Below are 14,892 nucleotides of genomic sequence, written 5' to 3'. Positions count from 1 at the left end.
TATTGGTCATCGTTTAATTGCTGCTGGCATTTACACTGAATGAATGTTCGAATTCCCACAATTCTTTGAGAATCTGAACAATTAACATTCAGTGTAAAAGGGCCCTAAGGATGTTCCTCCCTAGTCCGTGTTGCAAGGCTTGTTAAAAAGTTGAACATTAGCTATTTAGGGAAGCTACATTCCAATAGTTAGTGCTACAAGGCATTTTCCCATTTTGAAATTGCATGGCCCATAAAGCTACCTACATCAGCATGGCGGTCTCTGCAAGGAGAACATTTCTTCCCCTATACAACCCATAAATAACAGTGCTGTGTAACCCCCAAATAACATTGTCATACAAGCCACAAATAACAGTGCCATGAGACTCCGCAACTCCAAAATAATAATGCTATTAGACCTCGAATTAACAGTCATATGTTCCCAAATGGCGGCACCATGCAGTCCCCAAGTAGCAGTGACATACAACCAAGAAATAACGGCGCAATACAGTAGTATCAGTAATAGTGTTCAAATAATAGAACTAGCCACAGTATGTCAGTGCCTCTAAATACGTTTATGTGACAATTATCCTTGTATTTCCAGAGCCTCCAGTCAAAATTACTCATACACTTCAAGACTTGACAGTTGAGGAGAAGGACAAGGCGACTTTTGAATGTGAGGTTTCAAGGGCCAACGCAGAGGTGAAATGGCTGCAGGTAAATTAACTGTATTCACTTATGATTATTGCAGTGATTTTTCAGTGACCAGCAAGCACTGTATGGATGGCGCCCCCACGGGATCCGATCCTGGTATGCCAGCGCTGACCCTTTAGACCCTATGCTTCCTTTACATGGGACTATTAGTGTATGAAATAAGAGGATGTTGCTGTGTGTCCAGCGCTTGTCAGTGACCGGTAATGGGGACCCTAGCCTGTGGGAAACGCTAGGGATGACGCTATATGTGACTGTGCTGAACCTCATCTATTCTCTCATTTCAGGATGGATCGGAACTACGACCGAGCAAAAAGATCACAATTATTTCCCAAGGTAACAAGCGTAACCTCACCATCCACAAGTGCGAATATGGCGACAAAGGGGTTTATGTCTGCGATGCTGGTGACGACAAGAGCTCCGCCCAACTGACCGTGCGAGGTGAGTGCGCCAATATGGCGAGGATGCTTGTGTGAGCTCATCCTGTCACCAAATAACCTACCACATCAACCATGACATCACTAACCTGCCTGCTGTTGGCGTTGTGTGTGTAACGTCTTATGTAATAGAAGGAGAGGACGTAACAGGAACATGGGCGCTCCTTATTACTGCACCATCTGATACTTAACAGCCTTTTCCCCAATAACCAAAAATTACACAGAAAATCAAAGTCCATGGATCGTCCTCTTCTGCTTTTTACTAGTTTCACCAGTTTCTGGAAAAGGTGGGTGACAACCAATATGGCCACCACTACAGCATTATGGGGTATCGCTGTACAGTATATGAAGGAGTCTGAGGATGGCGGTGACAACCCGTGTGTCCATATTGGTTGTCAGAAGTAGAATTGTCAGAATTAGGTTGACAGACGAGGACGACACAGAGATTATTTTTATATGTAACCTGTATAATGGAGTTAGAGGTTACATGTGATTTATGGACAACCAGTAACTTCTTAGAACTTTGTAGCTTTATCCCCTTGCTGACTTAACTGTATAACACAGAGTGTTTTAGGCATAGTCAAGTGGAGACCTGTTCACTGTCGTCATGTGTGTTGTCTTTCACCCATCACCCTCCATCCACATCACAGCTCGGGACATCCGCTTCATTAAGCCACTAGTGGACGTGGATGTGAAGGAGAAGGAGTCGGCTTCATTCATCTGTCAGATTTCTCATGATGATGTCCAAACTCAGTGGTACAAAAATGGAGTAAAACTGAGGGCAGGAGACAATGTGAAAATGCGCCAGGAAGGTGAGTGCCACCAGGAACGTCTGTGCCCAGTGGGAGGTGTGAACCAGTAGTCCGGCCGCCCAAACCATATAAATAAGGAGGTCAATGAGTAGATAAGGGTATTAATTACCTTTTCTGTGTCATGTATCAGTAGTCATCACCTTTGGTTTTTGTTGCAATACCATAATTTAGCTGGCACACATTAACTATAGTTCTCAGTATTGGCGCTATATTTGAGGATGTCACTTTTCTCATATGATGTTTGACCATAGACCTTACAGTAAAGTCTGCTCTAAAAGATTATATTGCCCTTTTAGACACTTTTTGTTACTATTTCTATAACTACAGTTCTTCGGTGATGGTTGTCTATTGGTGGGTGAATAAGATCACAGTAATGTAGAAAGATGAATAATCCACTTTGTTATATTCCTGGTGAGGATGGTGCTCCCTGAGCTGCAGACTCTGATGTCTACAGCACATCCATGCACTGGGGGATCCATGATTTTTTGGGTACAGGATTACTAGCTTCCCTCGCTACATGTGATTTCAGAAGACTGGATAGTGCAGGTACAGGTTAATACTGTACATTTATCCAGGGGTGTTTATCCAAACCATAGAAGGGGACCAACTTTGGACCCCAAGAAAACAGGCAGTGGTGGAATAGGGAGTAAATTGCTGCTCGGACTGCTTCAAGCAGGGTCCTCCACTTATGTCTCAACTTCTGTGTATGGAGGGCTCTTGTGTCCCCTCAGTTACTGCTTACCTGCTCTTACAGCATGTGTGGTAACCAGTGGGTTATATCACCGGGAACAAGTCAAGTTGTGGGACTATGGGGGGTCAAGTGGGGGAAATTGGTGCTGAGTGGTTAATCTGGGTTCTTCTAGGAGTTGGTCCGGGTAATGATTTTCCGCTATCACCCTGTGTGTAAATCTTCACTTCTGACCTTCACAACCTCTCATTCCAGGAAGGACCTTCTCATTGACCATCAAGAGTGTTGAGGCTGAAGATGCCGGGGAAATCAAATTTGTGGCTGAAAATTCAGAATCCTGTGCTGAACTGCACATCAAAGGTAGGTACAGGACCCTGTGATGATGGCACATTTACAGCACACAAAGACTTGCCAACCCTTTGCTAATCCTGAGTATATACTTCATTCACATTTAGGGCTACATTTCCTATTCTGATTTGACATGACATCTTATACATTTCTAATCCTGCCACTTCTCTAACTATGCCACATCTCTTAATTCAGTCACATGCAAAGCTAAAGTCACAACAGGCTGTAAAGGTGCTTTTAGACGGAACAACTATCATTCAAACGAGTGAAAGTGAACAGTAATCAGTCATTCTAAACGCGAGCAAATGACTGAAGGACGGAGGAGAATTGTTTGTTTTCTATTCATCGTTCATTTAATGCAGCCATGAAAGTCATTGTTGGCTCGTTCACTTATTGTTCAGTTTAAACACTGCTCATTCAGTCTAATACAGCGAATGTGAAAGACTGATCGATTCTCGTTTGAACGAGCCAATGATGTAACTGACTGTCTAAACAGAGAGCAAATGAGCTAGCGATGATGTCATCACTCAATCAAATGATAATCGGCTCCTCTAAATGTAAGGACCCTAAGACGGGACTCCAGTGGCCCAATATTTGCTCAGCATCTGTAAAAACATATTATCTTCTGTGCTGGTGTTAGCGTAAGTATTTGCTACTTGGTATTTATTCAGGTGACAAAATTAATTGTTAGTGTTCAAGCTCAAAGGAGCTTTTAAACCACACACACTTGCATTAAAATCACTTATTTGTGCAGGCTGTGAACAGTATCTATGAAAGATCACTTTCCTAATTGCCTTACAAGACAATATGACACTACACACACTGAAACACACCAAGTTACATACAGATTTCTTACCCAAAAACATACCGACTGTCGGATTCTTCGACACAGATCTCAAAGCACGACAGTAATGCCCTCCTTTGCCAGAGAAGGGGAACAATCACAACCTTAGGGAAGAAGAAATCATTTTGTAAGAATTAAGGTTTCTTACCTTTTGTTTATAGAGCGCTCTGAGAAGAGGAAATCACTGAATTCTTCTTTGGGATCTGGAGTAAGATATTCCAGTCGAGCCCCACGTTGGGTGCCAAATTTGTTAGCGTAAATATACACTGCTTGGTATGTTATCAGGTATCTAAATGAACTGTTCTTGTTTTGAGCTTCAAGAAGCTTACAAAACACACACACATTGAATGTGAAAGGAAGTTATCTCATCTTTATTAGAGCTGCATTTCAATTTATAGGGTAAAGTAAAACAGAACACATTCTTGGGAAACTTGTGCTGATAACGTCAAGGTTGTCAGTCCGTTTTTTTTTGTCTGAAGTTGCTCAACAATCAAGGTTGTCCAGTATGTCTGCAAAGTTCTCGTAAAGGAAAATGAAAAAAAATATACATATAAGATACTGAAGCATATAAGATGAATAGAAGACACAAAATGGATACATATTTACTGCTCTCACACTGGATTGTCAGAGAATAGGGTTTTCCCAGGCCTCAGCTATGCTGTGGATGTGACTGGAATATAAGAAATAATGTTACAATGAAATTGTGACTGTGGCTCTGGATGTGACTGGCATATAAGACATGATGCAACTTTGAATCAGTATAAGATCAGTAAAGGATTTATTTGCTAATTGGAATTGATTTCCCATGGTCTAATCTCCTCAGCTCCTCTGACATAAGAAGACTTTTAGAATATTATCAACTGGATTATTCTTTCATATTGTTGCAGAACTACCAGTGAAAATAACCAAGCCGCTGCGAGATAAGATTGCTATAGAGAAGCATCGGGCATTCCTGGAGTGCCAAGTATCCCGTGCCAGCGCAGAGGTGACCTGGTACAAGAAGGACAAAGTCATCCAAGCAGGAGACCGCTATGAGATTGTCAGTCAAGGGCTCTACAGGAAGCTCATCATCAATGAGGTGGAGTTCAAGGATGAGGATACCTACACTTGTGATGCTGGAGATGATAAGACCTCTGCCAAACTGCTAATAGAAGGTATCTATCTATCTATCTATCTATCTATCTATCTATCGTGTTTTCTACTCCCAAAATAAGCCCTAGCCAGATTTTCAGGGAGGCTTGAATTATAAGCACTACCCTGAAAATAAGCCCTAGATACACTACATTAAACAAAAAAGGAACACATTACCTAGCAGGCTTGGTCCAAGTCTAGGTTCCTCCCGCTCCTCTTCATAGCTCTGGTGCGTACTTCTCGCAGTCCTCAGCACTCATACAACATCACTTCCTGGTTACAGGATTCATAAATCCTGCCTCCAGAAAGCGATGGCTGCTATTGGTTTATCGACTGCTGCTTAGCCAATCAATGCAGCGCTGGATGAACCAATCACAGCCATCACATAGAGCATTGCAGGAAGCCCACGGGAGCTATGAAGAGGAGCGGGAGAGACCTGGACCGAGCTTGCTAGGTAAGTATAATAAGACCTCACCCGAAAATAAGACCTGGTGCCTCTTTTGGGGCAAAAAATAATCTATCTATCTATCTATCATTGCATTTCTCCCCCCTCTTTCCTACAGAGCAATCTATTAACATTGTCACTGATTTGAGTGATGTGGAGGTGACTCAGCCAGAAAAGGTGACATTTGAGTGCGTAACGAACATTGTGTCTGTAAAGCCCCCAAAGTGGATATTGGGAGGTGAAGTTCTACAAGATGGAAAAGACATCAGCATAGAGCAGGATGGGACAGTGCATCGGCTGACCTTCTGGAAAACATCCCCAGAGATGAGTGGTGCCATCCAGTTTCACATTGGGAAATCCAAGTCCACCGCTAATCTGGTTGTGAAGGGTAAGTGTTCTTGCGATTCTCGCTCTATGTCTAGCAGGATTCTGACTGCTTAGTCATTTCTTCTTCTGCTGTTCAGATATTCCAGTTCAAGTCACGCAAAAGCTAGAGGACAAGACAGCCAGTGAACGCCAGTCTGTTCTTTTCTGTTGTGAGTTTAAGCCTCCTCCTAAGTTTGTTGAATGGTTCCGGGGTAAAACGCTGATCGAGGCCTCAGACAAATACAGAATAAAGCAGGAGCGTGGTGCAGCAGAGTTAAGGATTTCAAAGGTGACTCCTGAAGATGGCGGCACTTATATGTGTAAAGCGGGCACAGCCGAGACTTCTGCCACGCTAACGGTTCAAGGTAAAGTCTATGAACGAGGAGAGATTAGGGCTTTGCTGTATGTCACCAGTCACATAATTGTTTGCTCTATGCTCCTCAGCTCGGGACGTCAAAGTGTTGAAGCCTTTGGCAAACTTGGAGGTGGACGAGGAGAGCTGTGCTATGTTCTCCTGTGAGTTGTCCCATGAAGACGAGGAGGTAGAATGGTTCCTCAATGGCACGCTACTCTACACAAACAACTACAATGACATTAAGAAGATTGGTGGCTGCCACTCACTGACTCTGAAACAAGTGGCTGCCCAGGACTCCGGGACTGTGAGCTTGAAGACCGAGAAGCTGACAGTCAGTGCAGAACTGAAGGTCAAAGGTAGGTGAAGGGGCTACTAAAGAATAGACAGGAACATACTTTGAGTCTGGCATCTCCAGGATCATGGTTATTAATTAACAGACCATTGGAGACTTCAATGTCATGGTCACAAATCATATGCCCAATGCTACATTCTAGTATAAGAATATTAGTTCATCTATGTCTCCGTTGTTGAGGTAAGATTATCATTAAATGGTCACAGCACTTTCAGCAAGCAAAAGTGCAAATCGCATTACCTCAAATTATATTTTTGGGCTGATCACTAGAGGTCTCATTTCCCCTGTAGTAACACACATAAAGTTGGAATACAGGTAATGATGAAGGGGGATGACTATGCTGATCATTGATGTCTACAGAGAGCAGAGGGGAGGAGGTAGTTGAAGGAGAGGGTGAAGGATGGGGGAGAATGATTCACACAGATGTGCTGACAAAAGAAGGGAAAATTAGTAATACAGTCTTCAGAGGGGAAAACAGGTGATAAATGCAGGATACAAGTCATATAATGGTAAGAAATTGTGATATTCCTCATGCACACACAGTAGCCAGTAGCATATTCTGAAAAGTCTTTTGATATTTTTTTTTTGCTTTAAGAAATACCAGATCAGTTGTATTTTTTGATGGAAATTAAGGAAATTTACTAAACTTCATGCATGAAGACCAGTCTAATCATAATAAGAGTTAATGTTCTGATAATTACACTGAGCTAACAGACTGGAGCAGGAAGTTTTGTCATGGGGGTACTGAGAGAACCTCTCCTGAGGAGTCTTTACTATAGATTACTTCTTTAACATGTTGACCTCATGTTCTTTAACATGGGATATGATGTACTCTTCTTGTAGAGAAGCCTGTGGTGTTCATGAAGTCTCTGGATGACGTGGTGGCGGAGGAGCGAGGAGTAGTCACGCTGAAGTGTGAGGTCTCCAAACCGAAAGTCACTGTTGTCTGGAAGAGAAATGACCAAGTTCTGCCAAATGGAGACAAATATCAACAGATTCAGGCAGGAAAATCTGTGTCTCTCACCATCCACAACCTGAACAAGGCAGATGTAGGACTCTACATCTGCGACATTGGGACTGATGTGGCTAAGTCCAAAGTCAGCATTCAAGGTGAATTATAAACTCCCATCCTCACTGTGTCGATGGTGGGTGGCTTGTCACATACTTACAATAAGCTTGAATAAAATAGAAATCAACCATCTAACCCCACATTATTTCTAGATCCAACATTTTGCGCTAAATAATGACATAATATAATATATCTCCATATGGGTTGGAGCAGATTTTCCGATACAGAACTTCAAATTGCCGGCATTTCATAACTTTGGGACACATTTAATATATTTATTCTGCCAGAATTGTGGCAGAAAAAAGTCGCAATTTCGGTGCAAGTGCCGAAATTGCAACTTTTTGATTGCTTTTGAAAAACTGGGCGGGACTACCATTAAGGCACATGACCGCATACTTCCCATCAGATTTGCTATAATTTATACCAGAAACTGGTGTAAATCATAGCTGAAACCTCTGCCAGCTGGCACCTCTTAATACATTTGTTGTACTTAAACCTGTGCATAGTTTACTTAGACTGGCGTAAGAAATCCTGTTTTGAGTAAATATGCCGCATTCTGTCTACCTGCAGCCACCAATAGAGGGAGCACAGGAGCTCACTGTATACCATGTTATTATTTAGGTCAATGTAGAAACAGGAGTTGTATCCTTCCAGTAATCCTGAGACACAAATAATGAATAAAAACACACAGGCGATCACATTGACTTCCCCTGTGATTTGTCACTGCAGAGCTCAACATCGGAATCACAAAACGACTGAAGAGCTCTGAAGCTAAAGAAGGCGAGAGCTGCAGCTTCGAGTGCGTCCTATCCCATGAGAGTATTGATGAATCTTCCTGGACTGTGAATGGGCTCGATGTCGAGAATGATCAGAGGTTTGAGGTGTCCAATAAGGGTCGGAAATACCTTCTGAATATCAAGGAGGTAAAGGCCAGTGACGCTGGGGATGTGGTCTTCACAGCTCGCAATTTGTCATCCAAAGCCACGTTGACTGTCACAGGTAAGATGTCCCATTGTTATGCCAAGATAACTACTGACCGATGCCAGGCAGTTATATTATTTTTGAGGTCAGGCAGTGATGGTGAATATGGTTGGACCACTAAATTGGGGTTATTTAGTTTAGAAAAGAGATGGCTGGGGGGCGACCTAATAACTATGTATAAATATATCAGGGGACGATACAGGGATCTCTCCCATCATCTATTTATACCCAGGACTGTGACTGTAACACAGGGGCATCCTCTACATCAAGAGGAAAGAAGGTTTCTACACCGACATAGAAGGGGGTTCTTTACTGTAAGAGCAGTGAGACTATGGAACTCTCTGCCGGAGGACATGCTGATGGAAAATTCGATAAAAGAGTTCAAGAGGGGCTGGATGCCTTTCTTGAGCGATACATTATAATATGTTTAATCTGTTTATTACATTTTAAACACAAGATACAAAGGTAAACAGAGGTACAGTTATATCTTTTTAAAGCACGGCCTTGAATTCTACAGCAAGAGTTGTACCAAATAGTTCTTTGTAGCTTTTTTCCAGCTTTTCTCATAGTCCTTCCAATACCATAACAACATGCATAGGGTTCTCAGCCATTTCTTTTGTAACAGGCTGTAGAGTTACCTTTTATGCTATGAGTCTTTGTCGGAGCAAATTGCTCATCATGAAGTTATTTGTCATGCATAATCATTTTAGTGGATTATCGCTTTACAGCGGAGAGAACCTAGTATCGTAGCAACTTCAGAACGGACTATTGGTAGTATGGGTTATAGAACAGAAGCATAGAGAAAAGCTAGGAAATAAGGGAAATAGAGAGAGAAGAGGAAGGAAGAAAAGAAGAAATAACAAAAAACAAATGGAAGGGAGGAAAGGGACGAAATAAACGTGTATATATATTAATGCGGATGGCAAAGGGCAGATATGGGTGGATGTGATTGCGTTTGTTGGGAGGCATGTTGAGGATATTACAGAGGGTACTGCTCAGTGCTGTGTTCTCACTCTAATAAATTTAAGAATTCTGGGGTTTCCTGATAGGTGGTCCATAGAAGACACATGAGTTCACATTTGGCCACCATCTCCTCCATGTGCATTATATGGTTCAGTTCTTGTATAAACTCCAAGATAGTCGGAGGGGGAGGGATCCTCCAGTCTCGGAGGATGGTGGGCATCCTGCCAGTGTCGCAATAGACCATTTTCTATCTTGGTGAATAGACCTGGGATGATGGAGAGTAGTGCTAGTTGGGGAAAGCCTCTACCGATGTGTATGTGGTTTGCTCATTTAACTGGAAAATGGAATTCCAGAAGATTCGAATAGTCGGGCATTCTCATCAGATGTGAAACATGGTTCCTGGCCCAGATCCGCCGCACCAGCAGGAGTCTGATACAGATGGATAAATGCGATGGATGAGGTCTGAACATCTATAACACCTAGTCAGCAGCTTGTAGTTCTTTTCCTGCGCTGTACGAGCTATTGTTAGTTTATGGGAGAATACAAATGCTTTGTCCCAATCGGAGTCTGAGACTGATCTCCCTCTCCCAGGATCCGGTGAAGGAAGGATATCCTGGAGTAATCTGTGTCAGGAGCATGTTACAGATCTTTGATAGGGCTCCGGTGGGAGGTTCCTTCCTCAGTAGTAGGTCTTCTATCGGGATTGGGGGGTATTGTAGCTGAATATTATATCTTATAATCATTAATAACTTGAAAAGGGTCGGTGATCCGGGAATTATTCCGATTGCCAGATTGGAGTCAGGAAGGAATTTTTTCCCTTAAGTGGGGAAAATTGGCTTCTACCTCATGTTTTTTTTTTGCCTTCCTCTGGATCACCATTGGGGGAGTAATAGGCTGAACTAAATGGACATATCTCTTTTTTTAGACTTACATACTATGTTACTATGAGGTTTGGCAGCAATGTTGATGAGGAGGTCAGGCAATGATGTTGGTGATGAGGTTGGGCAGTGATGTTAGTGATGAGGTTTGGCAGTTGTGTTGGTGATGAGGTCAGGCAGTGGTGTTGGTGATGAGGTTAAGCAGTAATGTTGGTGATGAGGTTGGGCAAGGATATTGGTAATAGTGATTGGCTTGGGAAGTTATTTTCATGATGATCTTGGGAACTGATACAGTGATAAGGTTGGGCGGCGATTTCAGTGATGAGGTCGGGCCATGATGTCAGTGATGAGGTCGGGCCATGATGTCAGTGATGAGGTCAGAAAGTAGTGTTGTTGACTAGGCTGGACAGTAATTCTGGTGGTGAGAACAAGTAGTGATGTTGGTGATGAGATTTGGCACTAATGTTGATAATGAGGTCAGGTAGTGATAGTTGTGGTGAAGTGGGACAATGGTTTTGGTAATGATGTTGGGCAGTGATGTCAATGGTAAGGTTGAACAGTGATGTTGGTGATTAGGCATACATCAGTGATTATGACAGTGTTCTTCCAGGGTCCACATCTGGCAATTCCCTTTTATCATCCTGTTTTTGCATTTTTAGAAAAACCCGCGGTTATATCAAAACCTTTGGAAGATAAAACCTCTACTGCTGGAGAAGATATTGTGCTGAAATGTGAACTCTCCAAGGAGGATGCAAACATTAAGTGGTTGAAGGATGGGAAAGTGCTGAAGAAAAGCCAGAAATATGAAATCTGCCAAGAGGCAACAGAGGCCTGGATTGTAATTCATGAGACCTCATCCAAAGACTCTGGAGAATACATCTGTGAAACTTCCATCTCTAAGACCAAAGCGTCAGTACAAATTGTAGGTAGGTGACAATGATGGGGGACAATGGTTACAGGACAGTGGTGCTTGTGGATCAGTCCCGTCATTTGGTCTTTAGGTTCTGTGTATTTGTAACAGATCATTAAAAAGATTCTTTATATTTATCAGAAGGAAAAAAAACAAGAGATGTTATGTTGACCCCATACAATATAGTTATGTACATTATCATTGTCGCTTGTGTATTAGGGAATGGTGGCCATTACGTGCCCACTTTGGTGCCAGCACTTTTATCATTCAGCATCTTTGTAAGAGCATGGTGATGTGTCATACATTACCTGTAGGACACCACTGGTGTTTCTATGCAATGGCTCTGGGGAAGCTCCAGGTATTTTGTGCAGTTTCCCTTCAGTACATTTATCAGGATGGGGAAAGGATAAAGGGTAATAAGAAACCATTAGATAATCATTACCGTCCATGGGTAATCAACATTTGATCATTGGGTTTCCGCAGCTCGGTATCCCTGCCGATCATATAATCCTCAGTCCTTTGTTAGTGTAGCCGAGCTGGACATCTGCATTAGGGTGCATTCACACGAACGTAAATCGGCTCGGTTTTTACGCCGGGCCTATATACGTCGTCTCTCTCTGCAGGGGGGGGGAGGATGGAAGAGCCAGGAGCAGGAACTGAGCTCCCGCCTCCTCTCCGCCCCTCTGCACTATTTGCAATGGGGAGAGGCGGGACGGGGCGGGGCTAAGTCCCAAGAATTAGCCCCACCCCTGTCCCGCCTCTCCCCATTGCAAATAGTGTAGAGGGGCAGAGAGGAGGCAGAGAGCGGGCGGGAGCTCAGTTCCTGCTCCTGGCTCTTCCATCCTCCCCACCCTGCACATGAGGACGACGTATATCGGCTCGGCGTGAAAACCGAGCCAATATACGTTCGTGTGAATGCACCCTTAGGTTCAGAGCCGGAAGTGTAATAGAAGGCATAGTTCCAGTAATTTCAGTGGGAGTGATGCCTTCTATTACACCTGGTCTCCACCCCCAATGCAGATGTTCAACTTAGTTGCACTGACAGCAGGCTGGAGGATCAGCTGATCGTCAGGAATCCCAAGTGGTGGACCTCTGCTGATCAGCTATTTGTGACCTATCCTGACGATAAGTCATCAATGGTAAATTACTTGAAAACCTCTTTAACTTACATAGAATCCATCAAGATACTTCAAAAGGCATAAATGAGCTCAGTTTGCAGAGCAGATGGATCCGCCATTTTTCTCCTTTTGTCCCATTATAAATTTCTATGTTGTGAGGGCCATATATGTAATTTCAGTCATGTAAATCTTAGACTCATGATGACCTGAGAACATTTTGGCTGTTCTCAGATAATCCTGTTTTATAGCCTTATGTGCGGGAATATTTGTATATAACGGCCTCCTCATCATAGACACACTGGGCTGAGCTGGAGATTGCAGGGATTTCTAACTGATACAGGATATACATCGTGTGGAAGGTCTTGTCTCAGACACTTGTGTCTTCTTCTTGAGGTGTTAGTAGATAATTAGTGGTGGGATAGAGTCACTGTATAATTTGAGATTAGTAACAGATTAGTAATTTTCTGATCATGGGAAAATGAGAGAAAGATGTAACTCCCATTCTTATTTATACCTACAGAAAAACCTAATAGATTCATAAAGCAGATTTCAGATGTGAAGACCGAGGAGGGGGAAGCCGCCATCTTTACCTGTGAGACTGAGAGAAACCCATCAACTGTGAAGTGGAGGAAAAGTATCACTGAGCTTAAGGTCTCCAAGAAGTATGAGGTCAGCCAGAAAGGAAATGTCCTTAGCCTTACCATCAACGACCTGGAGAAGAGCGATAGCGACACTTACATATGTGATATTGGAGATGCCCAGAGCAAAGCCTCCCTCACCGTTACAGGTATGAGTAGCACTGCTGATAGCCTAGTAAGTCACTGCAAAATCACCGCTGATACATTACTGATACACCACCAATATGCTATCGATACACTACGGAAACTGCTGATACATTACTTGTATACCGCCAATCTCCTCACACACTTTCTAGCTGCTCTGCTTAAGGAGAATCAATACCCTTCTTGACCCACATATATAGACCGCTCACCAGTCAAGCCAATAACCTGCTGCACACTAAAGAGGGGTAATCACCCCGAAACAGCTGTCTGTGCATGGTTATTCTGGCTTTGGCTCACAATTCCCAGTCATTGTTATAAGGCTTGTTTAAAAAGGTCTGATATTGACTTACAGGAATGCTGCGTTCCAATAGGTGGTGCTGCAGAGGTGTTATTGCATCTTTTCATTAATATACCGCCAATACACTACAGATACTCAGCTGAAACCCTTCCAATGAACTTACACCCTACAAATACACTGCCAACACACTTCCAATACCCTATTGATATGCTGCTGATATGCTACCAGTACACTGCAGATACATTGCCAATATATTACTGATACATTGAGCCTCTTGTGAAGATAACATCCAGCCCTTACCCAAATGTGTTCCCCAAGGTCTTTTAGTTCTATCATTTTAGATTTACTTTTATCTAGACCCACTGATTGAAAATAGTTTGCAGACATGTAGACGCCAGAGCTCAGAAGGACATTTACATTTTGATGCCATGCCCGGACTTCACTCGGACTATAAAGTGTGGAGGGAACTTCTGTTTCCAATATTTAGGAACTTTTTATAACACTACTTTGTGATAACATATGATTGTTTTCCATGGAAGATTAGGGTTCACTGCTCATGTGCGGGGATCAGCAGGGCGTTCCCAATGGTTAGATGTAGAGTCCAATGTATAGACAGGTGGCTTCTCTGTCTGTGGCCACCCAATATATACTGCATATAACAATCCTGTAAGGTTGTGTCTTATAATAAGGGCAGTGTTCTTTATAGTGCAGTCCATGACATCACCTATATATACAGTATTGTGCAAAGGTTTAAGGCAGATGTGAAGAAAACGCTGCACAGTACGACTACTTTCAAAAATGGAAGTGTTTATATTTTTTATATTAGTTAACCAAATTCCAAGTGAATGAAAAAAAGAGAAATACAAATCAAATCAATATTTGGTGTGATCACCCTTTGCCTTCGAAACATCATCAATTCTTCTAGGAACACTTGCACACAGTTTTTGAAAGAACTCAGCAAGGAGGTTGTTCCAAACATCTTAAGAAACTAACCACAGATCTTCTATAGATGTAGCTTTCTTAAATTCTTACATCTCTTTGTGAAATCCCAGACAGACTGGATGATGGCAAGCTCAGGGTCTATATCATCACTTCCAGGACTTCTTGTTCTTCATTACTCTGAAGATAGCTCCTAATGACATTGGCTGGATGTTTGGGATTGTTGTCCAGCTGTAGAATAAATTTGGAGCCAATCAGAAACCTTCCTGATGATTGCATGATGAATAAGTACAGTAACTGATTGTATTTCTTAGCATTGATGACACCATTAATCCTGACCAAACCTCCAACTCAACAAAATGCAGCCGCAAACATGCAAGGAGCCTCCACCGTGCTTCACTGTTGCCTGCAGACACTCATTATTGTACGGCTCTCCAGCGCTTCAGAGAACAGATTGCCTTCTGTTACAGCCAAATATTTAATATTT

The 14,892-nt window shown here is 42.6% G+C and overlaps 1 protein-coding gene across 10 annotated transcripts in view; it reads left to right on the top strand.

The window, feature by feature from the left end:
• Positions 1 to 14,892, top strand: part of OBSCN (obscurin, cytoskeletal calmodulin and titin-interacting RhoGEF) — a 281,462-nt gene that overhangs the window by 68,120 nt on the left and 198,450 nt on the right. For all 10 annotated transcript variants that reach the window (XM_066585186.1, XM_066585185.1, XM_066585191.1 and 7 more), the window contains exons 23-34: positions 583 to 695; positions 977 to 1,130; positions 1,777 to 1,938; positions 2,882 to 2,986; positions 4,706 to 4,972; positions 5,513 to 5,782; positions 5,859 to 6,125; positions 6,205 to 6,471; positions 7,311 to 7,577; positions 8,266 to 8,535; positions 11,018 to 11,284; positions 12,907 to 13,173. In XM_066585186.1, the coding sequence (XP_066441283.1) occupies positions 583 to 695; positions 977 to 1,130; positions 1,777 to 1,938; positions 2,882 to 2,986; positions 4,706 to 4,972; positions 5,513 to 5,782; positions 5,859 to 6,125; positions 6,205 to 6,471; positions 7,311 to 7,577; positions 8,266 to 8,535; positions 11,018 to 11,284; positions 12,907 to 13,173 (2,676 nt within the window). The remainder of the gene's footprint in view (positions 1 to 582; positions 696 to 976; positions 1,131 to 1,776; positions 1,939 to 2,881; positions 2,987 to 4,705; positions 4,973 to 5,512; positions 5,783 to 5,858; positions 6,126 to 6,204; positions 6,472 to 7,310; positions 7,578 to 8,265; positions 8,536 to 11,017; positions 11,285 to 12,906; positions 13,174 to 14,892) is intronic.

Source organism: Eleutherodactylus coqui, chromosome 12 (genome assembly GCF_035609145.1).
Source record: "Eleutherodactylus coqui strain aEleCoq1 chromosome 12, aEleCoq1.hap1, whole genome shotgun sequence".
In the NCBI taxonomy this organism is placed as follows: Eukaryota; Metazoa; Chordata; class Amphibia; order Anura; family Eleutherodactylidae; genus Eleutherodactylus; species Eleutherodactylus coqui.
This window is presented reverse-complemented; position numbering and strand designations above follow the sequence as displayed.